General features: G+C 42.3%; 1 protein-coding gene across 1 annotated transcript in view; it reads right to left on the bottom strand.

Annotated features, from left to right (window-relative positions):
- LOC311112696 (uncharacterized protein) overlaps positions 1-25,939 on the bottom strand; it is a gene marked incomplete at both ends in the record, with an annotated part of 92,900 nt that overhangs the window by 65,597 nt on the left and 1,364 nt on the right. The window contains 2 exons of the mRNA XM_084155829.1: positions 21,993-22,192; positions 22,382-22,844. Coding sequence (XP_084011955.1) covers positions 21,993-22,192; positions 22,382-22,844 — 663 coding nt within the window. The remainder of the gene's footprint in view (positions 1-21,992; positions 22,193-22,381; positions 22,845-25,939) is intronic.

Below are 25,939 nucleotides of genomic sequence, written 5' to 3'. Positions count from 1 at the left end.
GGGCTGGGCTGGCGACGCACACCGTAGGCTTGGTGCGTGGAGCAGGGACAGGCCGGGCTGGGCTGGCGACGCACACCGTAGGCTTGGTGCGTGGAGCAGGAACAGGCCGGACCGTACTGGGAACACACACCACTGGCCTTAAACGGGGATCAGGAACGGGCCGGACCGGACTGGCAATACACCTCAGTACCTCTCGCCGTGCCTCTACAACTTCCTTCCCTCCTCTCGCCAATGGCTCCCGTAACCCGGTGGCCTTCTCTCCTCGTCTCCCATTTCGCCCTGTGGCAGCCTCCTGCTGCCCAGTCGCCCATGCCGTGTGCCCCCCCCTAAAAAATTATTGGGGGTGCCTCTCGTCCGTCCGACGATGGCACTGCTGACGCCGCTGCTCCTCTCTCGCCAGGGCCTTAATCCTACCCCAAGGTCCCTTGCCCCCGAGCATGTCCTCCCAGGACCACGATTTGCCCACCTGGGCCATCGCCAGCCTCTCCATCTCCTTTCCTGGCGCTTCCTCCCATGTCCAGTCTGCCTGCTCCTGGACACGCTGCTTGGTCCTTTTATGGTGGGTTTTTCTGTCACGATCGTCTTGAAAAGAAGTAGACCAATGCGCAGCGTGTTGAGCGAACATGATTGACTTTATTACCGTCAGTGATAATAAGCACACTAAACAAAACAATAAACGACTCGTGAAGTCCACGGTGACAAAGACCGACAAGGAACAAAAACCCACAAACACAAAGTGAAACACAGACAGTTAAATATGGCTCCCAATCAGAGACAAGCAGCACACAGCTGACACTCGTTGCCTCTGATTGGGAGTCACTCAGTCAAACCTAGAAAAATGACGAACTAGAAACACCCAACATAGAAACAAAACACATAGAATGAACACACCCTGGCTCAACATATAGAGTCCCAGAACCAGGGTGTGACAGCTTTGAGTAAAGCCAGTGTGTCTATGTATGCGGATGACTCAACACTATACACGTCAGCTACCACAGTGACTGAAATGACAGCAACACTTAAAGAGCTGCAGTTAGTTTCAGAATGGATGGCAAGGAATAAGTTACTCCTAAATATTTCAAAAACTAAAAGCATTGTATTTGGGACAAATCATTTACTAAACCCTAAACCTCAACTAAATCTTGTAATGAATAATGTGGAAATTGAGCAAGTTGAGGAGACAAAATTGCTTGGAGTAACCCTGGATTGTAAACTGTCATGGTCAAAACATATTGATACAACAGTAGCTAGAATGGGGAGTATTCTGTCTATAATAAAGCGCTGTTCTGCATTCTTCACAGCACTATCAACAAGGCAGGTCCTACAGGCCCTAGTTTTGTCACACCTGGACTACTGTTCAGTCATGTGGTCAGGTGCCACAAAGAGGGACATAGGAAAATTGCAATTGGCTCAGAACAGGGCAGCACGGCTGGCCCTTGGATGTACACAGAGAGCTAACATTAATAATCTCTCCTGGCTCAAAGTGGAGGAGAGACTGAAATCATCACTACTTGTTTTTGTAAGAAGTGTTGACATGCTGAATGCACCGAGGTGTCTGTTTAAACTACTAGCACACAGCTCGGACACCCATGCATACCCCACAAGACATGCCACCAGAGGTCTCTTCACAGTCCCCAAGTCCAGAACAGACTATGGGAGGCGCACAGTACTACATAGAGCCATGGCTACATGGAACTCTATTCCACATCAGGTAACTGATGCAAGCAGTAGAATCGGATTTAAAAAACAGATACAAATACACCTTATGGAATAGCGGGGACTGTGAAGAGACACACATTGGCACATACACGTACACATGGATGTTGTATTTTAAATATGTGATAGTAGAGAAGTGGCCTGAGGGAACACACTAAATGTATTGGGTAAAATGTTATGAAATGTAATGTCATGTAATATTTTAAATTGTATATAACTGCCTTAATTTTGATGGACCCCAGGAAGAGTAACTGCTGCCTTGGCAGGAACTAATGGGGATCCTTTACAAATACATGTAACGAAATGTATTTATAGCCTAAAATAGGCCTAATTATTTGTGTTAAGAGAAAATGTAAATGTGATCAAAATTGGTTTATATTCAAACTTCGGGTGGCTAGGCTACCTAGACCTTATCGATTCCAAATTATTGACTGGAATTAATCAATCAACATAATAGTGATTACATACTTTGTGAGTATCTTTTTAATTACAGACGCAAAGGCCTACACAATGCAACCCCGCATACAGCAAAACTCAGCCCTGTTAGTTCTATTGTCCAATCAAAGTTGCCAATTTTTTATTTTTTTTAAACCATATGACCCGATTTACAAAAAACATCTGCTCCCATCATAGCCCATTTAAAACCGTTTTTACAGTTGATTTATTACTAAGGGGCTTCCATACTAATGTATTATAACATAGATTTATTTGCACTGGGACAGGAAAAACACAGCAGTGCACTTAAAACAAGAGTTTGCACGTATGAGGAGTCGACTATATCACTACTTCCCAGAAGCTACAATTTCAGACAATATCATGAATGAGCAACATTGGGTCAAAATGGATGAGAAATACTCTTGGACAGATGGAAGGAGATATTTTCTGGAAAGTATGCTTTAAATCACCCTGAGAGACATTCCTAAACAAACGACCAGATATCCCTGTTTCTAATGACGTGAAAACATCAACAGACGTTGAACGGCAGATCTGTGAGATTCCCATAATACAGTGTGGGAAAAAAGTATTTAGTCAGCCACCAATTGTGCAAGTTCTCCCACTTAAAAAGATGAGAGAGGCCTGTAATTTTCATCATAGGTACATGTCAACTATGACAGACAAAATGAGAAGAAAAAAAATCCAGAAAATCACATTGTAGGATTTTTTATGAATTTATTTGCAAATTATGGTGGAAAATAAGTATTTGGTCAATAACAAAAGTTTCTCAATACTTTGTTATATACCCTTTGTTGGCAATGACACAGGTCAAACGTTTTCTGTAAGTCTTCACAAGGTTTTCACACACTGTTGCTGGTATTTTGGCCCATTCCTCCATGCAGATCTCCTCTAGAGCAGTGATGTTTTGGGGCTGTCGCTGGGCAACATGGACTTTCAACTCCCTCCAAAGATTTTCTATGGGGTTGAGATCTGGAGATTGGCTAGGCCACTCCAGGACCTTGAAATGTTTCTTACGAAGCCACTCCTTCGTTGCCCGGGCGGTGTGTTTGGGATCATTGTCATGCTGAAAGACCCAGCCACGTTTCATCTTCAATGCCCTTGCTGATGGAAGGAGGTTTTCACTCAAAATCTCACGATACATGGCCCCATTCATTCTTTCCTTTACACGGATCAGTCATCCTGGTCCCTTTGCAGAAAAACAGCCCCAAAGCATGATGTTTCCACCCCCATGCTTCACAGTAGGTATGGTGTTCTTTGGATGCAACTCAGCATTCTTTGTCCTCCAAACACGACGAGTTGAGATTTTACCAAAAAGTTCTATTTTGGTTTCATCTGACCATATGACATTCTCCCAATCCTCTTCTGGATCATCCAAATGCACTCTAGCAAACTTCAGACGGGCCTGGACATGTACTGGCTTAAGCAGGGGGACACGTCTGGCACTGCAGGATTTGAGTCCCTGGCGGCGTAGTGTGTTACTGATGGTAGGCTTTGTTACTTTGGGCCCAGCTCTCTGCAGGTCATTCACTAGGTCCCCCCGTGTGGTTCTGGGATTTTTGCTCACCGTTCTTGTGATCATTTTGACCCCACGGGGTGAGATCTTGCGTGGAGCCCCAGATCGAGGGAGATTATCAGTGGTCTTGTATGTCTTCCATTTCCTAATAATTGCTCCCACAGTTGATTTCTTCAAACCAAGCTGCTTACCTCTTGCAGATTCAGTCTTCCCAGCCTGGTGCAGGTCTACAATTTTGTTTCTGGTGTCCTTTGACAGCTCTTTGGTCTTGGCCATAGTGGAGTTTGGAGTGTGACTGTTTGAGGTTGTGGACAGGTGTATTTTATACTGATAACAAGTTCAAACAGGTGCCATTAATACAGGTAACGAGTGGAGGACAGAGGAGCCTCTTAAAGAAGAAGTTACAGGTCTGTGAGAGCCAGAAATCTTGCTTGTTTGTAGGTGACCAAATACTTATTTTCCACTATAATTTGCAAATAAATTCATAAAAAATCCTACAATGTGATTTTCTGGATTTTTTTCCCTCAATTTGTCTGTCATAGTTGACGTGTACCTATGATGAAAATTACAGGCCTCTCATCTTTTTAAGTGGGAGAACTTGCACAATTGGTGGCTGACTAAATACTTTCCCCCCCCACTGTACAGGCACTACTGTTTGTTCATTTCCTAAACTTTTAATTAAAATCAAACTTTATTTACACAGAACATTTTACTAAAGTAAATCCATCATGTATTTATTTATCTGAAACCCAGAGCATGAATGATCCAGAGTTGCTCTCCTTTCCTAAGAGTGTTGTCCACATCCTGCCTTGTTATTCCCATCTGCTGACAGGAAATCTCTTTGTACTAATTGTCTTTCTTCTTTGTGTTTTCATCCTGTTTTCTTCCTTTGTGGATGTTTCTCACGTGCGTCAGCAGGTTTACCTTCTGAATGAATATTTTACCACAGACTAAGCAGCCATATGATTACTCTCCTGTGTGAGTCAGTTTATGCTTGGATAGGTTCTGCTTGAGAATAGCTTTTCCTGCAGTCACCACAGCTAAATGATTACTCTCCTGTGTGAGTCCGTATATGTGCAGTTAGGTGCTCCTTGCGAATGAAGGCTTTGCCGCAGTCACCACAGCTAAATGGTTTCTCTCCTGTGTGAGTCAGTATATGTCTCCTTAGGTCCCCCTTCCGAGTAAAGCTCTTCCCACAGTCACCACAGCTAAATGGTTTCTCTCCTGTGTGAATATTCATGTGCCTGGACAGATGTCCTTTTTGTTTGAAGGTCTTGCCACAAAAGGGGCAGGTGCAGGGTTTCCGACCGTGACAGAGTCTGACATGGGCTTCCAGTTTACAGGTGGAGTTGTACTGTTTTTTGCATAAGTGGCATTCGCTGAGTCTCTTCTTGGTGAGAGTCACATGCCTCTGCAGGTCAGCTTTCAGAGAAAACGTTTCACCACAGTCACGGCAGTGGTGAGTTTTTATAGATGTGGTGCTGGGTTTGGAACAGTGATTCCCCAATAGTGGGTTCTGATCCAAAGTTGGGCTGCTGTCAAGTCCTACTGGGTCGCTGCTTATGGCTGAGCTGTGGCTGGAGGCATTGTTTTGATTACCTGGAGGGTCACAGGGAATGTCCAGACCCTTTAGGTGGGTCACAGTGCCAAAAGGTTTGAAATCCACTGGTTTAGAGTCACTCTCTCTGTTCTCCACAGTCTGGGTTTGGGGAAGAGTCAAGGACTGAAGTGGGTCCTCCTGATCACATTCACTTTTCACACAGGAAGGAGTGAATTTGAACTCTATGATGTCAGGCTCCAGCCCTTGAACCTGCTCTTCCTCCTGACTGGTCCTGAGTTCCTCCTGTTCCTCTTTAATCTGTGTGGGCTCTGGGTCCTCCTGCCCCAGACTGGGGCTCCACTCCTGCTCACAGTGCTGCTGCTTGGGGGGAACCTCCTCTTCAGAGACAGAGAGAGAGCGCTGCAGGGAGTCTGGAGGGAAGGAGAGGAGGAGCAGAGGTTACCTATACAGACTGTAGACTAGCTGAGAAAACACAACTCCACCATATATGCATCTCAATGGAGTTGAGATGAGTGCCGGTGGAGTGTACCTCCGACTACATCGAGTCCCTATCACTTAATATATCAGTCGATACTTGTAAAAATGTCCATTCTTTAATGCCTACCTTGTACCTATGTTTGACCTGTGTAACTGTGTTATTTTCTTTGGGTGTTGCAATATGTAGTTTTTGATTTTTAAAAACTATGTGAAGTCTGTGAAGTTTGTCATTTAGCAGACACTCTTATCCAGAGGGACTTCCAGTAGAGAGTGAATACATTTTCTTACTTTTTTCTTGCTAGTCCCCCCTCCAGCGTTCTCTCCTGCCTCACGTTCGGCCCCTGTCCCTGGTGATCTACCTCCAGCGCTCCCTTGTATCCACCCCAGGCTTCTGTCCTTGCCCCGGTGGGGGTGAAGACCGGAAGAGGGTGATGTCCTTCCTGCCTCCAAGGCCTGCCTCAGAAATAGCTGGGGTGAGTTTTTCCTATAATAAATGAGAAGCTTCGAAATGGTAATTCAATATTTGCTAATGTTGGGTCGACTATTAGTAGTTTAACACTCTCTCTCTCAGAGCTTGCGGTCAACTCTCAACAAGCATCAACAGCGGTGGATTGGCCGGACGCTGTTTACCAGGAGCAGTATGGGGAGATCACAATTCATCACTGAATCACTCGAGAGACACCAGACTAACGTCAGTCCAGCGTTGGCTTGTGTAACCCATGCTGACACTTCTGTCATTTCTATGGCCTCTAATTTCAAAATGTTAATTGTGAACTGAAAATAACTTGAAGTGCTGCTGAGGGGGAAGAACAGTGGCTGGAGGAGATGAGACACTAAAGGGTGAGGTGCTGAAGGAAACTGAGCCACTCGTTGGGTGGTCGTCAAACATTCCTTTTGTATATAGTTCATTTCACCTTGTTCCCCTCTTACCAAGACAGTGTAGAGCAGGGTTCTTCAATTCCGGTCCTGGAGGGCCGAAACACTTCTGTTTTTTATTTCTACCTGGTAGTTAATTGCACTCACCTGGTGTCCCAGGTCTGAATTAGCCCCTGATTAGAAGGAGAGGATGAAAAACAGAGGTGTAGAGGCTTGTGTCTGTAGCCTATGACTACTGGCAGGAACTCCCATGACAAACAGGTCTGAGGTGAGACATTGGTCCCAAAGGAACAGATATTTGAACTTTGCTGAAATGTGTTTTAAGTTTTGACATTTGTAACTAATCTTGTATTTCACTCAAATGTCGGGTGTGAATATAAGCAATGCTTACAATTGTCTACTACAAAGAGACAGTTATACAGACACTCCAGTCATTTCTATGGCCCCCTCTCACTTCTAAATGTTAATGGTGATCAGAAATGAACTTTAACTGTTTTAAGTGCAAAAGATAAGCGTACAAGAGGCACGGTAAAGGTTTATTTTACTTTATTATACATTCAAAATGGGAAAGGGATATGTAAAAAGACCCCTCTAAATGAAAATAAATACATACGAATGTGTGTGAGGGCAGGGGAAATGGGGAAAGGGATATATCGACAACGTATCGAATATGAAGAAAAAAAAAAGGAGTAGTGAGTTGAGTAGAATACAATGACATCATCTTCTTTTTTGTTTACTACAAAGGGACAGTTTCACCTCAACTTGGACTAAATTACAAGACATACATCTTCTATCACTTTAACTTGCACAGTAGGTATACAGGGGACATACAGACAGTGGGGCAATTGTGCTGTGACGGTGTTGGGGCACACATTATCCTGTCATTTCTTTCACGGTGTTGTTTTCCACATTTTGTACAGGCGTGGCATCTGGGGGTGAGCTGATGTTCAATGTTCCCCTCCTGTGAAAATGTGACTTTAATCAATTGGTTTTTAATTAATTACATTTTGGTCCAGTTTTTCGGTCACAAGGCACCTGTCACTAATTTACAGAGGTCCCCTGTTGGACACCATAATGAAAAACCATTTAAACAATGAAGCTGCAAGCAGCCATGGTGGGGGTTCAAGGTAGGGCTGTACATACAGACTAATGGATTTTTTTTTTTATTAATCACATTTGTATCCAGTTTTCAATCATAAGGCAACGGTTACTAATTTAGTCACCTAATGAACACCATAATGCAAATCCATTTAAACAATATAGCTGCAAGCAGCAATTCCCGGGGTTCAAGCTTAATTGACATGTATTCTATAATTTACAGCTTAAATCTACATTTTATTTTGTAATTGACAGTTCCTATGACTGTGTAAGGACAACATAGCACATTGCTACTTAGTTATGCAGTGTTTACATTTGGATGGGTGTGTTCTTGCTCACTGTCCCTCCCACTTTCTCCTTATTTGGCAAAGCCCCCCTTTCCTCGACAGAGAAGATTGAGCAGGTTGCTGAGAACCACAACTACCTTTTTAATGTGCAATGGTTTTGTAAATAGTTTTGCATAGTCATAGGCTTGATCAAGTTGTCACCAATTTTTACTTTTAATTAATAATTTCATAATAAATACAACACATCTTCATATGCAATGGTGCAACACAAGAGGGGAAGGGAAAGTGACAAGAAGAAAGTTAGCTAACATTAGGTAAACAGGCACTGCACGTATGTAGTGACCTAGCCCATAGGCTGGCAGATGGAGATATTGAGTCGTTTCATCTTACTGTCCAAAGGCATTTTATGCAATCAGCTACACACTCGTATCCCCGGTGGATCGATTCGTACATAAAACATTCTCCATTCAGGCTGCAAAGGCGTCGATTTCCACCTTAACTCGATTTATTGGCGAGATGGTGAAAAAAAAAAAAAAAGGGAAAATATGCATACTTTCTTTTTGAAAAACGATTTTCCCACCACAGTGCTAGAGTGGCTAACACCTAGGAATGCTAGTCCCGAATGTCGCGTTCAGCCTATCAGGTTGCAACAGTCTGTTTACCCTTGGCTGAACACGGGGCGCAACATCAGGAAGCTACATTAGCCACTCTAGCATGGTCGTGGAAAATGGTGTTTCATAAAGAAAGTATGCATATTTTCCCTGTTTTTTTTTTTTCACCATCTCGCCAATATATCTTCCCCGTTTTTTTTTCACATTCGACATTAAATCAAGTTTAAGGAGGAAATCAACACCTTGCAACAGAATGTTTTACGTACGAACCGGTCCACGGGGGAAATACGAGTGTATAGCCGGCTGCACACAGCTCAATATCTCCATCTGCGGGTCTTTGGACTGGTATTGACTGATCATGTAAGAATGTACAAATAACTTGGCTGGCTAGCAAGCCTAGATTGAACAGAACACAGCTGGCTAGCTGCATTTCCTACGTTTTTAAATCAGATGTGAGATGGAGAGGAGTGAAAATGAATGCATCAGATGCCATCTTTAGTCTCAATTGTTTAAATTTTTATAGATTTGCTACATTTGTCATTAGCTGGCTAGCAAGTTCACCAATTCAGGATTTAAAAAAAAAAGACTGTCTGGGTCTTCACAATTGACACATTGCTGACTTTACGATAAGTTAGTTTAGTTGTTAATCTCTTAACAGCTGATAAGCAGGAAGAGATTGCCTGCTAGCTAGCTATCGCAGCCGACTTAGCTTGGCTAGCAGGCTGATAAAAAGCACTGACTCAACATTTGAATAAAACAATTCACATGAAAGTAATTTCTTGAGCATTTAATCAATTTGGTGAATAAATGAACTTACATTTCACAAAGTTATTCCCTATTCCTCTGGAACATTTTCTCCCAAGCGGGGACTTCTGTCCGCAATTTATTTAGACGTATTATTTTTTTTTTTCTCGCTACGTCGCAAGGTGTTAAGGGATAGCCTCCCCGGCGAAGGATACATTGACGCGGCCTTCAAAATCAACCAAATGAAGGCACCTTAGAAGGCAGCATTTTAAGTTTAATTGAGCTTGAGACACGCCAATTTTGACATCTTGCCTTGAAATGCTGCCTTGTCGATTGTGACAGTGTCTGACTTGGTTTGGGGTCGTTAGTTCAGCCATCCTGTTGCACTTACCCAAATCACATTTTATTTGTCACATACACGTGTTTAGCAGATGTTATTGCGGGTATAGTGAAATGCTTGTGCTTCTAGCTCCGACAGTGCAGTAATATCTAACAAGTAATATCTAACAATTTCACAACATATACCCAATACACACAAATCTAGTAAGGAATGGAATTTAAGAATATATACATACATGGACAAGCAATGACAGAGCGGCATGGACTAAGATACAGTAGAATATTATAGAATATAATACAGTATATACATATGAGTTGAGTAGTGCAAGATATGTAAACATTATTAAAGTGACTAGTGTTCCATTTATTAAAGTGGCCAGTGATTTCAATAGGCAGCAACATGACCACTAGAGGTGCACTTACCTAACATCACCACTAGTTAGTAGCGAACATCCACAGGAGTGCCTGCTTTCTCCACCACACAATGACAGTTTTAGTTCTAAAAAAGACAAAACTATCCTCGGGGGAAAGGAAACTATCCCCAGGGGGTCAAAATAAGGAACGCTTCACGAATTTGCGTGTCATCCTTGCGCAGGGGCCATGCTAATCTTCTCTGTATCGTTCCAATTTTAGTATATGTGCTGCCGAAGCAAGCACAGACAGACACCCTTCACAGACATTACTTATAGGACCAGCCGAGATTAGCAGTCTCATTGACGGTTATTCTCTGGAAGCACCCTGATAAGACTCATATGCTTCAAACACACAGTCAACACACCTTTATACACACAGCGCTCTCTGTGGTACTATCTAAAAGTTTTAACAGTTGCCTTCTACCGAGCAGCAGGGCAGGTTGGGGTTTATGTAGAGTAGTAGGACCGTGCTGGGGCAAGTGATTGGTGTCGTTTCCCCCCCTCCCTTCCCTCCCTCATAACAGTCTTTCCTAGGCTAGTAGAAACTAAACTGATCCTAAATCTGTATCTAGTAAAAGCTTCTACTCAGAGCTGAGAAGACTCAGGCTTAGTGTGTGCTTTGAACCCTTTCACATTTGTAAAACAGCAGAAACTCTTACAAACAAGGAGAGGGGAAACTAAACTATGACATTTGTGCTGAACACTCACAAGTAGCCATCTTGGATTTAAAAAAAATAAGATGGTCCCCTTTCACGTCCACTGGTGCAGTACTGCTTTTGTCCTCCAGATGGAGCTCCATCCACAGCAAATAAGACTTGGGCGCGCAGAGAGCTGAGAAGCGCTGTTCCACCGAACCTACGAAACACCTTGCCAGAAAGTCAACATATGTGGCAACGGATAGAAATGTTATGAATTTCTCACGTTTGGCATCAACACATTTCTGCAATTTAGAACAAATGACAAGCCATGTTCAAATACTGCAACAGAAGTGATAGGCCGTCTGCGCTCTTTAAATGTCCTTTATACCTAAATAGTGTCTGTTCCAAGTGCGTATGTATCAAAATGAGAATACTGGAAGAGATGGAGACCCGCACACTGTCGAAAAGGATAAATAAATCAAAAACTGAGGGTTACATTAATGCCTCCGTTTTGGATTGACTCTTTTTCGACACTGCGGGGTTCTCCATCTTTTCCAACAAATACAACAACCATGTTTCCCCAGACTAGTATATTAGATGACAAAGTTGAAAGCAGACAAACTCCAAAATAGAGGTTGCACTTTACATTACAGCAGCACGGAATAAAGTGGTGGTAATGACATATGGTAGCTAACAAGTTAAAGCTAACAACTCACACACACTGAAGGGAGATGCATGGCCATAGCATAACTAATTATGGCTTTTTCGACAGCAGTAGCTATAACACACAGGTATGTTATAAGGCCTGAATAACTTACCTTTTGCAAGTATATAACTTTCTGGATCTGGTTCTGGAAGCTGCTAGCTCGTTTAGTCGCCAGGTCACAGTGGACCCAGACGCGCTTTCTTCTTACGGCTCAACGACAATTAATCAACGCTCGAGGCGCCCTAAAAATAACAATATACCATTTAGCAGACGCTTTTATCCAAAGCGTGCATACATTTTTACGTAGGCCTCTCTCATCTTTTTAAGTGGGAGAACTTGCACAATTGGTGGCTGACTAAATACTTTTTTTTTCCCCACTGTAGATTGTAACTTCCATCAATGTAATTGTCTGCATCCCTTCCAATCCCCCATATGTTTTTTGTTTTTTTTCTCTCGCATATGTATATATATATATATATATATATATATATATACATACAGTGGGGGAAAAAAGTATTTAGTCAGCCACCAATTGTGCAAGTTCTCCCACTTAAAAAGATGAGAGAGGCCTGTAATTTTCATCATAGGTACACGTCAACTATGACAGACAAAATGAGAAAACAAAATCCAGAAAATCACATTGTAGGATTTTTTATGAATTTATTTGCAAATTATGGTGGAAAATAAGTATTTGGTCAATAACAAAAGTTTCTCAATACTTTGTTATATACCCTTTGTTGGCAATGACACAGGTCAAACATTTTCTGTAAGTCTTCACAAGGTTTTCACACACTGTTGCTGGTATTTTGGCCCATTCCTCCATGCAGATCTCCTCTAGAGCAGTGATGTTTTGGGGCTGTCGCTGGGCAACACGGACTTTCAACTCCCTCCAAAGATTTTCTATGGGGTTGAGATCTGGAGACAGAACAAGTATTTGATACACTGCCGATTTTGCAGGTTTTCCTACTTACAAAGCATGTAGAGGTCTGTCATTTTTATCATAGGTACATTTCAACTGTGAGAGGCGGAATCTAAAACAAAAATCCAGAAAATCACATTGTATGATTTTTAAGTATTTAATTTGCATTTTATTGCTGACATAAGTATTTGATACATCAGAAAAGCAGAACTTAATATTTGGTACAGAAACCTTTGTTTGCAATTACAGAGATCATACGTTTCCTGTAGGTCTTGACCAGGTTTGCACACACTGCAGCAGGGATTTTGGCCCACTCCTCCATACAGACCTTCTCCAGATCCTTCAGGTTTTGGGGCTGTCGCTGGGCAATACGGACTTTCAGCTCCCTCCAAAGATTTTCTTTTGGGTTCAGGTCTGGAGACTGGCTAGGCCACTCCAGGACCTTGAGATGCTTCTTACGAAGCCACTCCTTGGTTGCCCTGGCTGTGTGTTTTGGGTCGTTGTCATGCTGGAAGACACAGCCACGACCCATCTTCAATGCTCTTACTGAGGGAAGGAGGTTGTTGGCCAAGATCTCGCGATACATGGCCCCATCCATCCTCCCCTCAATACGGTGCAGTCGTCCTGTCCCCTTTGCAGAAAAGCATCCCCAAAGAATGATGTTTCCACCTCCATGCTTCACGGTTGGGATGGTGTTCTTGGGGTTGTACTCATCCTTCTTCTTCCTCCAAACATGGCGAGTGGAGTTTAGACCAAAAAGCTCTATTTTTGTCTCGTCAGACCACATGACCTTCTCCCATTCCTCCTCTGGATCATCCAGATGGTCATTGGCAAACTTCAGACGGGCCTGGACATGCGCTGGCTTGAGCAGGGGGACCTTGCGTGCGCTGCAGGATTTTAATCCATGACGGCGTAGTGTGTTACTAATGGTTTTCTTTGAGACTGTGGTCCCAGCTCTCTTCAGGTCATTGACCAGGTCCTGCTGTGTAGTTCTGGGCTGATCCCTCACCTTCCTCATGATCATTGATGCCCCACGAGATGAGATCTTGCATGGAGCCCCAGACCGAGGGTGATTGACTGTCATCTTGAACTTCTTCAATTTTCTAATAATTGCGCCAACAGTTGTTGCCTTCTCACCAAGCTGCTTGCCTATTGTCCTGTAGCCCATCCCAGCCTTGTGCAGGTCTACAATTTTATCCCTGATGTCCTTACACAGCTCTTTGGTCTTGGCCATTGTGGAGAGGTTGGAGTCTGTTTGATTGAGTGTGTGGACAGGTGTCTTTTATACAGGTAACGAGTTCAAACAGGTGCAGTTAATACAGGTAATGAGTGGAGAACAGGAGGGCTTCTTAAAGAAAAACTAACAGGTCTGTGAGAGCCGGAATTCTTACTGGTTGGTAGGTGATCAAATACTTATGTCATGCAATAAAATGCAAATTAATTACTTAAAAATCATACAATGTGATTTTCTGGATTTTGTTTTAGATTCCGCCTCTCACAGTTGAAATGTACCTATGATAAAAATGACAGACCTCTACATGCTTTGTAAGTAGGAAAACCTGCAAAATCGGCAGTGTATCAAATACTTGTTCTCCCCACTGTATGTGATATCAACAGAGAGGTATATTTTCTGGGTGATGTAAATATTGACTGGCTTTCATCAAGCTGCCCACTCAAGACAAAGCTTCAAACTGTAACTAGTGCCTGCAACCTGGTTCAGGTTATCAGTCAACCTACCAGGGTAGTTACAAACAGCACAGGAATGAAATCAACATGTATTGATTACGTCTTTACCAATGCTGCATACATTTGCTTTAAAGCAGTATCCAAATCCATTGGATGTAGTGATCACAATATAGTAGCCATATCTAGGAAAACCAAAGTTCCAAAGGCTGGGCCTAATATTGTGTATAAGAGGTCATACAATAAGTTCTGTAGGGATTCCTATGTTGTTGATGTGAATAATAGTTGTCTGTGGTGTGTAATGACAAGCAACCAGATGCTGCACTTGACACATTTATGAAATTGCTTATCCCAGTAACCAATAAGCATGCACCCATTAAGAAAATGACTGTAAAAACTGTTAAATCCCCATGGATTGAGGAGGAATTGAAAAACTGTATGGTTGAGAGGGATGAGGCAAAAGAGATGGCAAATAGGTCTGGCTGTACAACCGATTGGCAAACGTACTGCATATTGAGAAATCATGTGACTAAACTGAATAAAAAGAAGAAGAAACTACACTATGAAACTAAGATAAATGACATAAAGAATGATAGTAAAAAGCTTTGGAGCACCTTAAATGAAATTTTGGGCAAAAAGGCAAACTCCGCTCCATCATTCATTGAATCAGATGGTTCATTCATCACAAAACCCACTGATATTGCCAACTACTTTAATGATTTTTTTATTGGCAAGATTAGCAAATTTAGGCATGACATGCCAGCAACAAACGCTGACACTACACATCCAAGTATATCTGACCAAATTAAGAAAGACAAGCATTGTAATTTTGAATTCCGTAAAGTAAGTGTGGAAGAGGTGAAAAAAGTATTATTGTCAATCAACAATGACAAGCCACCGGGGTCTGACAACTTGGATGGAAAATTACTGAGGATAATAGCGGACGATATTGCCACTCCTATTTGCCATATATTCAATTTAAGCCTACTAGAAAGTGTGTCCTCAGGCCTGGAGGGAAGCAAAAGTTATTCCCCTACCTAATAATAGTAAAGCCCCCTTAACTGGCTCAAATAGCCAACCAATCAGCCTGTTACCAACCCTTAGTAAACTTTTGGAAAATATTGTGCTTGACCAGATAAATTGCTATTTCACAGTAAACAAATTGACAACAGACTTTCAGCACGCTTATAGGGAAGGACATTTAACAAGCACAGCACTTACACAAATGACTGATGATTGGCTGAGAGAAATTGATGATAAAAAGATTGTAGGGGCTGTTTTGTTAGACTTCAGTGCGGCTTTTGACATTATCGATCATAGTCTGTTGCTGGAAAAACGTATGTGTTATGGCTGTACACCCCCTGCTATATTGTGGATAAAGAGTTACCTGTCTAACAGAACACAGAGGGTGTTCTTTAATGGAAGCCTCTCCAACAAAATCCAGGTAGAATCAGGAATTCCCCAGGGCAGCTGTCTAGGTCCCTTGCTTTTTTCCATCTTTACTAACGACATGCCACTGGCTTTGAGTAAAGCCAGTGTGTCTATGTATGCGGATGACTCAACACTATACACGTCAGCTACCACAGTGACTGAAATGACAGCAACACTTAAAGAGCTGCAGTTAGTTTCAGAATGGGTGGCAAGGAATAAGTTATTCCTAAATATTTCAAAAACTAAAAGCATTGTATTTGGGACAAATCATTTACTAAACCCTAAACCTCAACTAAATCTTGTAATGAATAATGTGGAAATTGAGCAAGTTGAGGAGACAAAATTGCTTGGAGTAACCCTGGATTGTAAACTGTCATGGTCAAAACATATTGATACAACAGTAGCTAGAATGGGGAGTATTCTGTCTATAATAAAGCGCTGCTCTGCATTCTTCACAGCACTATCAACAAGGCAGGTCCTACAGGCCCTAGTTTTGTCACACCTGGACTACTGTTCAGTCATGTGGTCAGGTGCCACAAAGAGGGACATAGGAAAATTGCAATTGGCTCAGAACAGGGCAGCACGGCTGGCCCTTGGATGAACACAGAGAGCTAACATTAATAATCTCTCCTGGCTCAAAGTGGAGGAGAGACTGAAATCATCACTACTTGTTTTTGTAAGAAGTGTTGACATGCTGAATGCACCGAGGTGTCTGTTTAAACTACTAGCACACAGCTCGGACACCCATGCATACCCCACAAGACATGCCACCAGAGGTCTCTTCACAGTCCCCAAGTCCAGAACAGACTATGGGAGGCGCACAGTACTACATAGAGCCATGGCTACATGGAACTCTATTCCACATCAGGTAACTGATGCAAGCAGTAGAATCGGATTTAAAAAACAGATACAAATACACCTTATGGAATAGCGGGGACTGTGACGAGACACACACATTGGCACATACACGTACACATGGATGTTGTATTTTAAATATGTGATAGTAGAGAAGTGGCCGGAGGGAACACACTAAATGTATTGGGTAAAATGTTATGAAATGTAATGTCATGTAATATTTTAAATTGTATATAACTGCCTTAATGTTGATGGACCCCAGGAAGAGTAACTGCTGCCTTGGCAGGAACTAATGGGGATCCTTTACAAATACATGTAACGAAATGTATTTATAGCCTAAAATAGGCCTAATTATTTGTGTTAAGAGAAAATGTAAATGTGATCAAAATTGGTTTATATTCAAACTTCGGGTGGCTAGGCTACCTAGACCTTATCGATTCCAAATTATTGACTGGAATTAATCAATCAACACAATAGTGATTACATACTTTGTGAGTATCTTTTTAATTACAGACGCAAAGGCCTACACAATGCAAACCCGCATACAGCAAAACTCAGCCCTGTTAGTTCTATTGTCCAATCAAAGTTGCCTATTTTTTATTTTTTTTAAACCATATGACCCGATTTACAAAAAACATCTGCTCCCATCATAGCCCATTTAAAACCGTTTTTACAGTTGATTTATTACTAAGGGGCTTCCATACTAATGTATTATAACATAGATTTATTTGCACTGGGACAGGAAAAACACAGCAGTGCACTTAAAACAAGAGTTTGCACGTATGAGGAGTCGACTATATCACTACTTCCCAGAAGCTACAATTTCAAACAATATCATGAATGAGCAACATTGGGTCAAAATGGATGAGAAATACTCTTGGACAGATGGAAGGAGATATTTTCTGGAAAGTATGCTATAAAAAAAATTAATCAATAACATCAGTCAGAACATTCTGTCATCACCCTGAGAGACATTCCAAAACAAACGACCAGATATCCCTGTTTCTAATGACGTGAAAACATCAACAGACGTTGAACCAGGGGCGGCCTGTTCAATAGGGCGATATGGGCGACGCACTGCCAAACGGGAAAAGGAAGGGATTTTTTTTCTAATCAATTATATCACGGCAACAGTAGTTATCAGTGTTGTAATCTATACGTCTGATCTGCCACAGTGCCACACTGCCACTAAATGTCGAATCAGGCTAAAGTCGTGCTTCAAATGGCTCCCCCCCCCTTTTGGGGCGATTTCAGTCAGGTTGAAAATCGCCCAGAAGTCTGTCATAGACTCCCATGTAAAATCGATTTTTTTCAAATTTCAGAGCCTTCAATACAATCTCAATGGGTGTCTGTGGGCTTGCACTTACGCGCTTTCGTCATACGTTACGTAACCATGAACGTAACTGAGAAAAGAGTGGATTGTTTGAAAGAAGTTCCTTTTTGTCGGCGAACAAATGAAGATAAATTGGCAACGAAACAATTAGGACCTCCCAGACCAAATTTAATAATTCAACAGGTTTCTACTAAAGGCGGAAAGTCCTACACCCGAGGATTTTCCAAAAATTGGTACGAACGAAAAAAGACATTGCCACTCACTCAACTGGATGACGAGGGATACAGGCTAGCTGTCCGCCGCCACAACGATGAGGTTAGTGTTGATAATCACAAGTTTACTGGAGAACCAACTGAGACCAAGTAGAGACTTTGGACAGGGTGGATATGGTGTAATAAAGGCAGTTTATTCAGAGGTAAATATATCTGGAATCGCGTTCACGGACCCGTTCGTCAAACTCTTAGGGAGCTATAAATTAAGCCCCATTACTTACCATATCAGATAAGAGAAATTGCTGCAGCTACATATATTTTACATCCTGGCCCTACATAGTTCACTATTTGCATCACTTACCAAAATATTACATGTGGTCATATATGCTTGGAAAGTGGAGATGCCATAGAACGTCAAAAAAGTAAACATTGCTGGAGACACATTGCCGTTTTGGAGAAGACATCGCGTTTGCTAGCGAAGAGATTTGTTGTGGCAAATGAACTTGGGCTGGGAATTGCCAGGAACCTCACGATAAGATATATGCATCAGCATTGCGAGTCTCATGATTCTATACGTATTGCGATTCGATACTGTGATTTTATTGCGCACCATATGTCTGTTGCAGAGGGATCAGAAAGCCATGAGAACGAGTTTTGATCAGTCATGGAAATAAAAGTGCTGAAAACAAATTGGCTCCCAATGTGAAAAGATTGAGAACAAGCTATGAAGGAACAATAATGGTGTTTTGGTGCAGGTACAGCCAACTAGCGCTAAAATATTGTGATATTGTCAATACAGTATATCGTAAAGTATCACTATGTAACTCAATTTCTTTCACCCCAATCCCTCAAATTAACGGTAAATAACTGAATTGTTTGCCCCACATTTAGCTAAGATGATTAGCTAGCCAGCTAAAATGTTTTATTTAGTTAGCAGTCGCATCTACAATAGTTTACTGTCAATAACATGTCTCCAAAAATGACGTGGTGTCTCCAATTGTGTTGACATTTTACAATTGCAATGCGCATCCATGAGTATCCACTTTCTGTAGCTCAGCTGGTAGAGCATGGTGCTTGTAACGCCAAGGTAGTGGGTTCGATCCCCGGGACCACCCATACACAAAAATGTATGCACGCATGACTGTAAGTCGCTTTGGATAAAAGCGTCTGCTAAATGGCATATTATTATTATTATTATTATTATTATCTGAAGAGAGCCCCGAAACATTGTGTGCAGACATTTTATGCAATAAATGAAGTAGGTTCAATCTAGTAGTTCTGATCTTCTGATTGGTCCTGATGAGTTGGGCGAGGTCACCTCCAGGCTACTGTCACTGTTGCATTGGCTCTGAGTCGGGTTCTCTGTCTTCAAATGTTCAGCCTAAGAGAGGGGATTTGTGTGTGTGTGTGTGTGTGTGTGTGTTTAACAGTGATGATGTGTGTGTGTGTGTGTGTTTAACAGTGATGATGTGTGTGTGTGTGTGTTTGTGTGTGTGTGTGTCCTCAGAGCAAGAACTCGTGAGTTGGAAGAACTGAGAGGCCTATGGCGTGGGTGTTGTCCTTGGCCACCTGCTGACAAGGCTGACAAGATAGGACCCTTTTGTCCATTGTTATTGGATAGGAACAGAACTTATAACCAGCTCCTGACCTAAATAGATCTTAGCACAACATTTTACTCAACATATCATATTCCATATTCACTATAACAAATATATTTACTACGACATTAGCAAGAACCGCCACATCCTCAGCCGGCTAATCCAGTGTGTGAAGTTTTGCGGAGTGTTTGAGTTAGCTTTGCGAGGCAAAGATGAAACTGAGGGCTCCACCAACCCTGGTAAGCCAACACTTTTGAGATCAGTCAATAAATGCTTCTGGTATTGACTTATATGCTGCCCCTGTCTTCATGTTGTTGCTGGACATATCTTTTTTTAAATGTGTGTAGGTCACCTAAATCATCAGAAAAATTGCCCCTCCTGAGAATTTTTTCAGGAGCCGCCACTGCGTTGAACGGCAGATCTGTGAGATTCCCATAATACAGTGGGGGAAAAAAGTATTTAGTCAGCCACCAATTGTGTAAGTTCTCCCACTTAAAAAGATGAGAGAGGCCTGTAATTTTCATCATAGGTACATGTCAACTATGACAGACAAAATGAGAAGAAAAAAAATCCAGAAAATCACATTGTAGGATTTTTTATGAATTTATTTGCAAATTATGGTGGAAAATAAGTATTTGGTCAATAACAAAAGTTTCTCAATACTTTGTTATATACCCTTTGTTGGCAATGACACAGGTCAAACGTTTTCTGTAAGTCTTCACAAGGTTTTCACACACTGTTGCTGGTATTTTGGCCCATTCCTCCATGCAGATCTCCTCTAGAGCAGTGATGTTTTGGGGCTGTCGCTGGGCAACATGGACTTTCAACTCCCTCCAAAGATTTTCTATGGGGTTGAGATCTGGAGACTGGCTAGGCCACTCCAGGACCTTGAAATGTTTCTTACGAAGCCACTCCTTCGTTGCCCGGGCGGTGTGTTTGGGATCATTGTCATGCTGAAAGACCAAGCCACGTTTCATCTTCAATGCCCTTGCTGATGGAAGGAGGTTTTCACTCAAAATCTCACGATACATGGCCCCATTCATTCTTTCCTTTACACGGATCAGTCATCCTGGTCCCTTTGCAGAAAAACAGCCCCAAAGCATGATGTTTCCACCCCCATGCTTCACAGTAGGTATGGTGTTCTTTGGATGCAACTCAGCATTCTTTGTCCTCCAAACACGACGAGTTGAGATTTTACCAAAAAGTTCTATTTTGGTTTCATCTGACCATATGACATTCTCCCAATCCTCTTCTGGATCATCCAAATGCACTCTAGCAAACTTCAGACGGGCCTGGACATGTACTGGCTTAAGCTGGGGGACACGTCTGGCACTGCAGGATTTGAGTCCCTGGCGGCGTAGTGTGTTACTGATGGTAGGCTTTGTTACTTTGGTCCCAGCTCTCTGCAGGTCATTCACTAGGTCCCCCCGTGTGGTTCTGGGATTTTTGCTCACCGTTCTTGTGATCATTTTGACCCCACGGGGTGAGATCTTGCGTGGAGCCCCAGATCGAGGGAGATTATCAGTGGTCTTGTATGTCTTCCATTTCCTAATAATTGCTCCCACAGTTGATTTCTTCAAACCAAGCTGCTTACCTATTGCAGATTCAGTCTTCCCAGCCTGGTGCAGGTCTACAATTTTGTTTCTGGTGTCCTTTGACAGCTCTTTGGTCTTGGCCATAGTGGAGTTTGGAGTGTGACTGTTTGAGGTTGTGGACAGGTGTATTTTATACTGATAACAAGTTCAAACAGGTGCCATTAATAGAGGTAACGAGTGGAGGACAGAGGAGCCTCTTAAAGAAGAAGTTACAGGTCTGTGAGAGCCAGAAATCTTGCTTGTTTGTAGGTGACCAAATACTTATTTTCCACCATAATTTGCAAATAAATTCATTAAAAAATCCTACAATGTGATTTTCTGGATTTTTTTTCCTCAATTTGTCTGTCATAGTTGACGTGTACCTATGATGAAAATTACAGGCCTCTCTCATATTTTTAAGTGGGAGAACTTGCACAATTGGTGGCTGACTAAATACTTTTTTCCCCCACTGTACAGGCACTACTGTTTGTTTACTTCCTAAACTTTTAATTAAAATCAAACTTTATTTACACAGAACATTTTACTAAAGTAAATCCATCATGTATTTATTTATCTGAAACCCAGAGCATGAATGATCCAGAGTTGCTCTCCTTTCCTAAGAGTGTTGTCCACATCCTGCCTTGTTATTCCCATCTGCTGACAGGAAATCTCTTTGTCCTAATTGTCTTTCTTCTTTGTGTTTTCATCCTGTTTTCTTCCTTTGTGGATGTTTCTCACGTGCGTCAGCAGGTTTACCTTCTGAATGAATATTTTACCACAGACTAAAGCAGCCATATGATTACTCTCCTGTGTGAGTCAGTTTATGCTTGGATAGGTTCTGCTTGAGACTAGCTTTTCCTGCAGTCACCACAGCTAAATGATTACTCTCCTGTGTGAGTCCGTATATGTGCAGTTAGGTGCTCCTTGCGAATGAAGGCTTTGCCGCAGTCACCACAGCTAAATGGTTTCTCTCCTGTGTGAGTCAGTATATGTCTCCTTAGGTCCCCCTTCCGAGTAAAGCTCTTCCCACAGTCACCACAGCTAAATGGTTTCTCTCCTGTGTGAATATTCATGTGCCTGGACAGATGTCCTTTTTGTTTGAAGGTCTTGCCACAAAAGGGGCAGGTGCAGGGTTTCCGACCGTGACAGAGTCTGACATGGGCTTCCAGTTTACAGGTGGAGTTGTACTGTTTTTTGCATAAGTGGCATTCACCGAGTCTCTTCTTGGTGAGAGTCACATGCCTCTGCAGGTCAGCTTTCAGAGAAAACGTTTCACCACAGTCACGGCAGTGGTGAGTTTTTATAGATGTGGTGCTGGGTTTGGAACAGTGATTCCCCAACAGTGGGTTCTGATCCAAAGTTGGGCTGCTGTCAAGTCCTACTGGGTCGCTGCTTATGGCTGAGCTGTGGCTGGAGGCATTGTTTTGATTACCTGGAGGGTCACAGGGAATGTCAAGACCCTTTAGGTGGGTCACAGTGCCAAAAGGTTTGAAATCCACTGGTTTAGAGTCACTCTCTCTGTTCTCCACAGTCTGGGTTTGGGGAAGAGTCAAGGACTGAAGTGGGTCCTCCTGATCACATTCACTTTTCACACAGGAAGGAGTGAATTTGAACTCTATGATGTCAGGCTCCAGCCCTTGAACCTGCTCTTCCTCCTGACTGGTCCTGAGTTCCTCCTGTTCCTCTTTAATCTGTGTGGGCTCTGGGTCCTCCTGCCCCAGACTGGGGCTCCACTCCTGCTCACAGTGCTGCTGCTCAGGGGGAACCTCCTCTTCAGAGACAGAGAGAGAGCGCTGCAGGGAGTCTGGAGGGAAGGAGAGGAGGAGCAGAGGTTACCTATACAGACTGTAGACTAGCTGAGAAAACACAACTCCACCATATATACATCTCAATGGAGTTGAGATGAGTGCCGGTGGAGTGTACCTCCGACTACATCGAGTCCCTATCACTTAATATATCAGTCGATACTTGTAAAAATGTCCATTCTTTAATGCCTACCTTGTACCTATGTTTGACCTGTGTAACTGTGTTATTTTCTTTGGGTGTTGCAATATGTAGTTTTTGATTTTTAAAAACTATGTGAAGTCTGTGAAGTTTGTCATTTAGCAGACACTCTTATCCAGAGGGACTTCCAGTAGAGAGTGAATACATTTTCTTACTTTTTTCTTGCTGGTCCCCCCTCCAGCGTTCCCTCCTGCCTCACGTTCGGCCCCTGTCCCTGGTGATCTACCTCCAGCGCTCCCTTGTATCCACCCCAGGCTTCTGTCCTTGCCCCGGTGGGGGTGAAGACCGGAAGAGGGTGATGTCCTTCCTGCCTCCAAGGCCTGCCTCAGAAATAGCTGGAGTGAGTTTTTCCTATAATAAATGAGAAGCTTCGAAATGGAAAATTCAATATTTGCTAATGTTGGGTCGACTATTAGTAGTTTAACACTCTCTCTCTCAGAGCTTGCGGTCAAACTCTCAACAAGCATCAACAGCGGTGGATTGGCCGGACGCTGTTTACCAGGAGCAGTATGGGGAGATCACAATTCATCACTGAATCGCTCGAGAGACACCAGACTAACGTCCGTCCAGCGTTGGCTTGTGTAACCCATGCTGACACTTCTGTCATTTCTATGGCCTCTAATTTCAAAATGTTAATTGTGAACTGAAAATAACTTGAAGTGCTGCTGAGGGGGAAGAACAGTGGCTGGAGGAGATGAGACACTAAAGGGTGAGGTGCTGAAGGAAACTGAGCCACTCGTTGGGTGGTCGTCAAACATTCCTTTTGTATATAGTTCATTTCACCTTGTTCCCCTCTTACCAAGACAGTGTAGAGCAGGGTTCTTCAATTCCGGTCCTGGAGGGCCGAAACACTTCTGTTTTTTATTTCTACCTGGTAGTTAATTGCACTCACCTGGTGTCCCAGGTCTGAATTAGCCCCTGATTAGAAGGAGAGGATGAAAAACAGAGGTGTAGAGGCTTGTGTCTGTAGCAGGAACTCCCATGACAAACAGGTCTGAGGTGAGACGTTGGGTCCCAAAGGAACAGATATTTTAACTTTGCTGAAATGTGTTTTAAGTTTGACATTTGTAACTAATCTGTATTTCACTCAAATGTCGGGTGTGAATATAAGCAATGATTACAATTGTCTACTACAAAGAGACAGTTATACAGACACTCCAGTCATTTCTATGGCCCCCTCTCACTTCTAAATGTTAATGGTGATCAGAAATGAACTTTAACTGTTTTAAGTGCAAAAGATAAGCGTACAAGAGGCACGGTAAAGGTTTATTTTACTTTATTATACATTCAAAATGGGAAAGGGATATGTAAAAAGACCCCTCTAAATGAAAATAAATACATAAGAATGTGTGTGAGGGCAGGGGAAATGGGGAAAGGGATATATCGACAACGTATCAAATATGAAGAAAAAAAAAGGAGTAGTGAGTTGAGTAGAATACAATGACATCATCTTCTTTTTGTTTACTACAAAGGGACAGTTTCACTTTAACTTGGACTAAATTACAAGACATCTTCTATCACCTTAACTTGCACAGTAGGTATACAGGGGACATACAGACAGTGGGGCAATTGTGCTGTGACGGTGTTGGGGCACACATTATCCTGTCATTTCTTTCACGGTGTTGTTTTCCACATTTTGTACAGGCGTGGCATCTGGGGGTGAGCTGATGTTCAATGTTCCCCTCCTGTGAAAATGTGACTTTAATAAATTGGTTTTTAATGAATTACATTTTGGTCCAGTTTTTCGGTCACAAGGCACCTGTCACTAATTTACAGAGGTCCCCTGTTGGACACCATAATGAAAAACCATTTAAACAATGAAGCTGCAAGCAGCCATGGTGGGGGTTCAAGGTAGGGCTGTAAATACAGACTAATGGATTTTTTTTTTTATTAATCACATTTGTATCCAGTTTTCAATCATAAGGCAACAGTTACTAATTTAGTCACCTAATGAACACCATAATGCAAATCCATTTAAACAATATAGCTGCAAGCAGCAATTCCCGGGGTTCAAGCTTAATTGACATGTATTCTATAATTTACAGCTTAAATCTACATTTTATTTAGTAATTGACAGTTCCTAGGGCTGTGTAAGGACAACATGGCACATTTCTACTTAGTTATGCATTGTTTACATTTGGATGGGTGTGTTCTTGCTCACTGTCCCTCCCACTTTCTCCTTATTTGGCAAAGCCCCCCTTTCCTCGACAGAGAAGATTGAGCAGGTTGCTGAGAACCACAACCACCTTTTTAATGTGCAATGGTTTTGTAAATAGTTTTGCATATTCATAGGCTTGATCAAGTTGTCACCAATTTTTACTTTTAATTAATAATTTCATAATAAATACAACAAATCTTCATATGCAATGGTGCAACACAAGAGGGGAAGGGAAAGTGACAAGAAGAAAGTTAGCTAACATTAGGTAAACAGGCACTGCACGTATGTAGTGACCTAGCCCATAGGCTGGCAGATGGAGATATTGAGTTGTTTCATCTTACTGTCCAAAGGCATTTTATGCAATCAGCTACACACTCGTATCCCCGGTGGATCGATTCGTACATAAAACATTCTCCATTCAGGCTGCAAAGGCGTCGATTTCCACCTTCACTCGATTTATTGGCGAGATGGTGAAAAAAAGGGAAAATATGCATACTTTCTTTTTGAAAAACTATTTCCCCACCACAGTGCTAGAGTGGCTAACACCTAGGAATGCTAGTCCCGAATGTCGCGTTCAGCCTATCAGGTTGCAACAGTCTGTTTACCCTTGGCTGAACACGGGGGCGCAACATCAGGAAGCTACATTAGCCACTCTAGCATGGTCGTGGAAAATGGTGTTTCATAAAGTACGCACACATGAAAGTAATTTCTTGAGCATTTAATCAATTTGGTGAATA

This window comes from Coregonus lavaretus, assembly GCF_964263955.1.
Source record: "Coregonus lavaretus genome assembly, chromosome: 39".
NCBI lineage: Eukaryota > Metazoa > Chordata > Actinopteri > Salmoniformes > Salmonidae > Coregonus > Coregonus lavaretus.
Note: the sequence above shows the minus strand (reverse complement) of the source record. Positions and strands in the feature narration are given on the sequence as shown.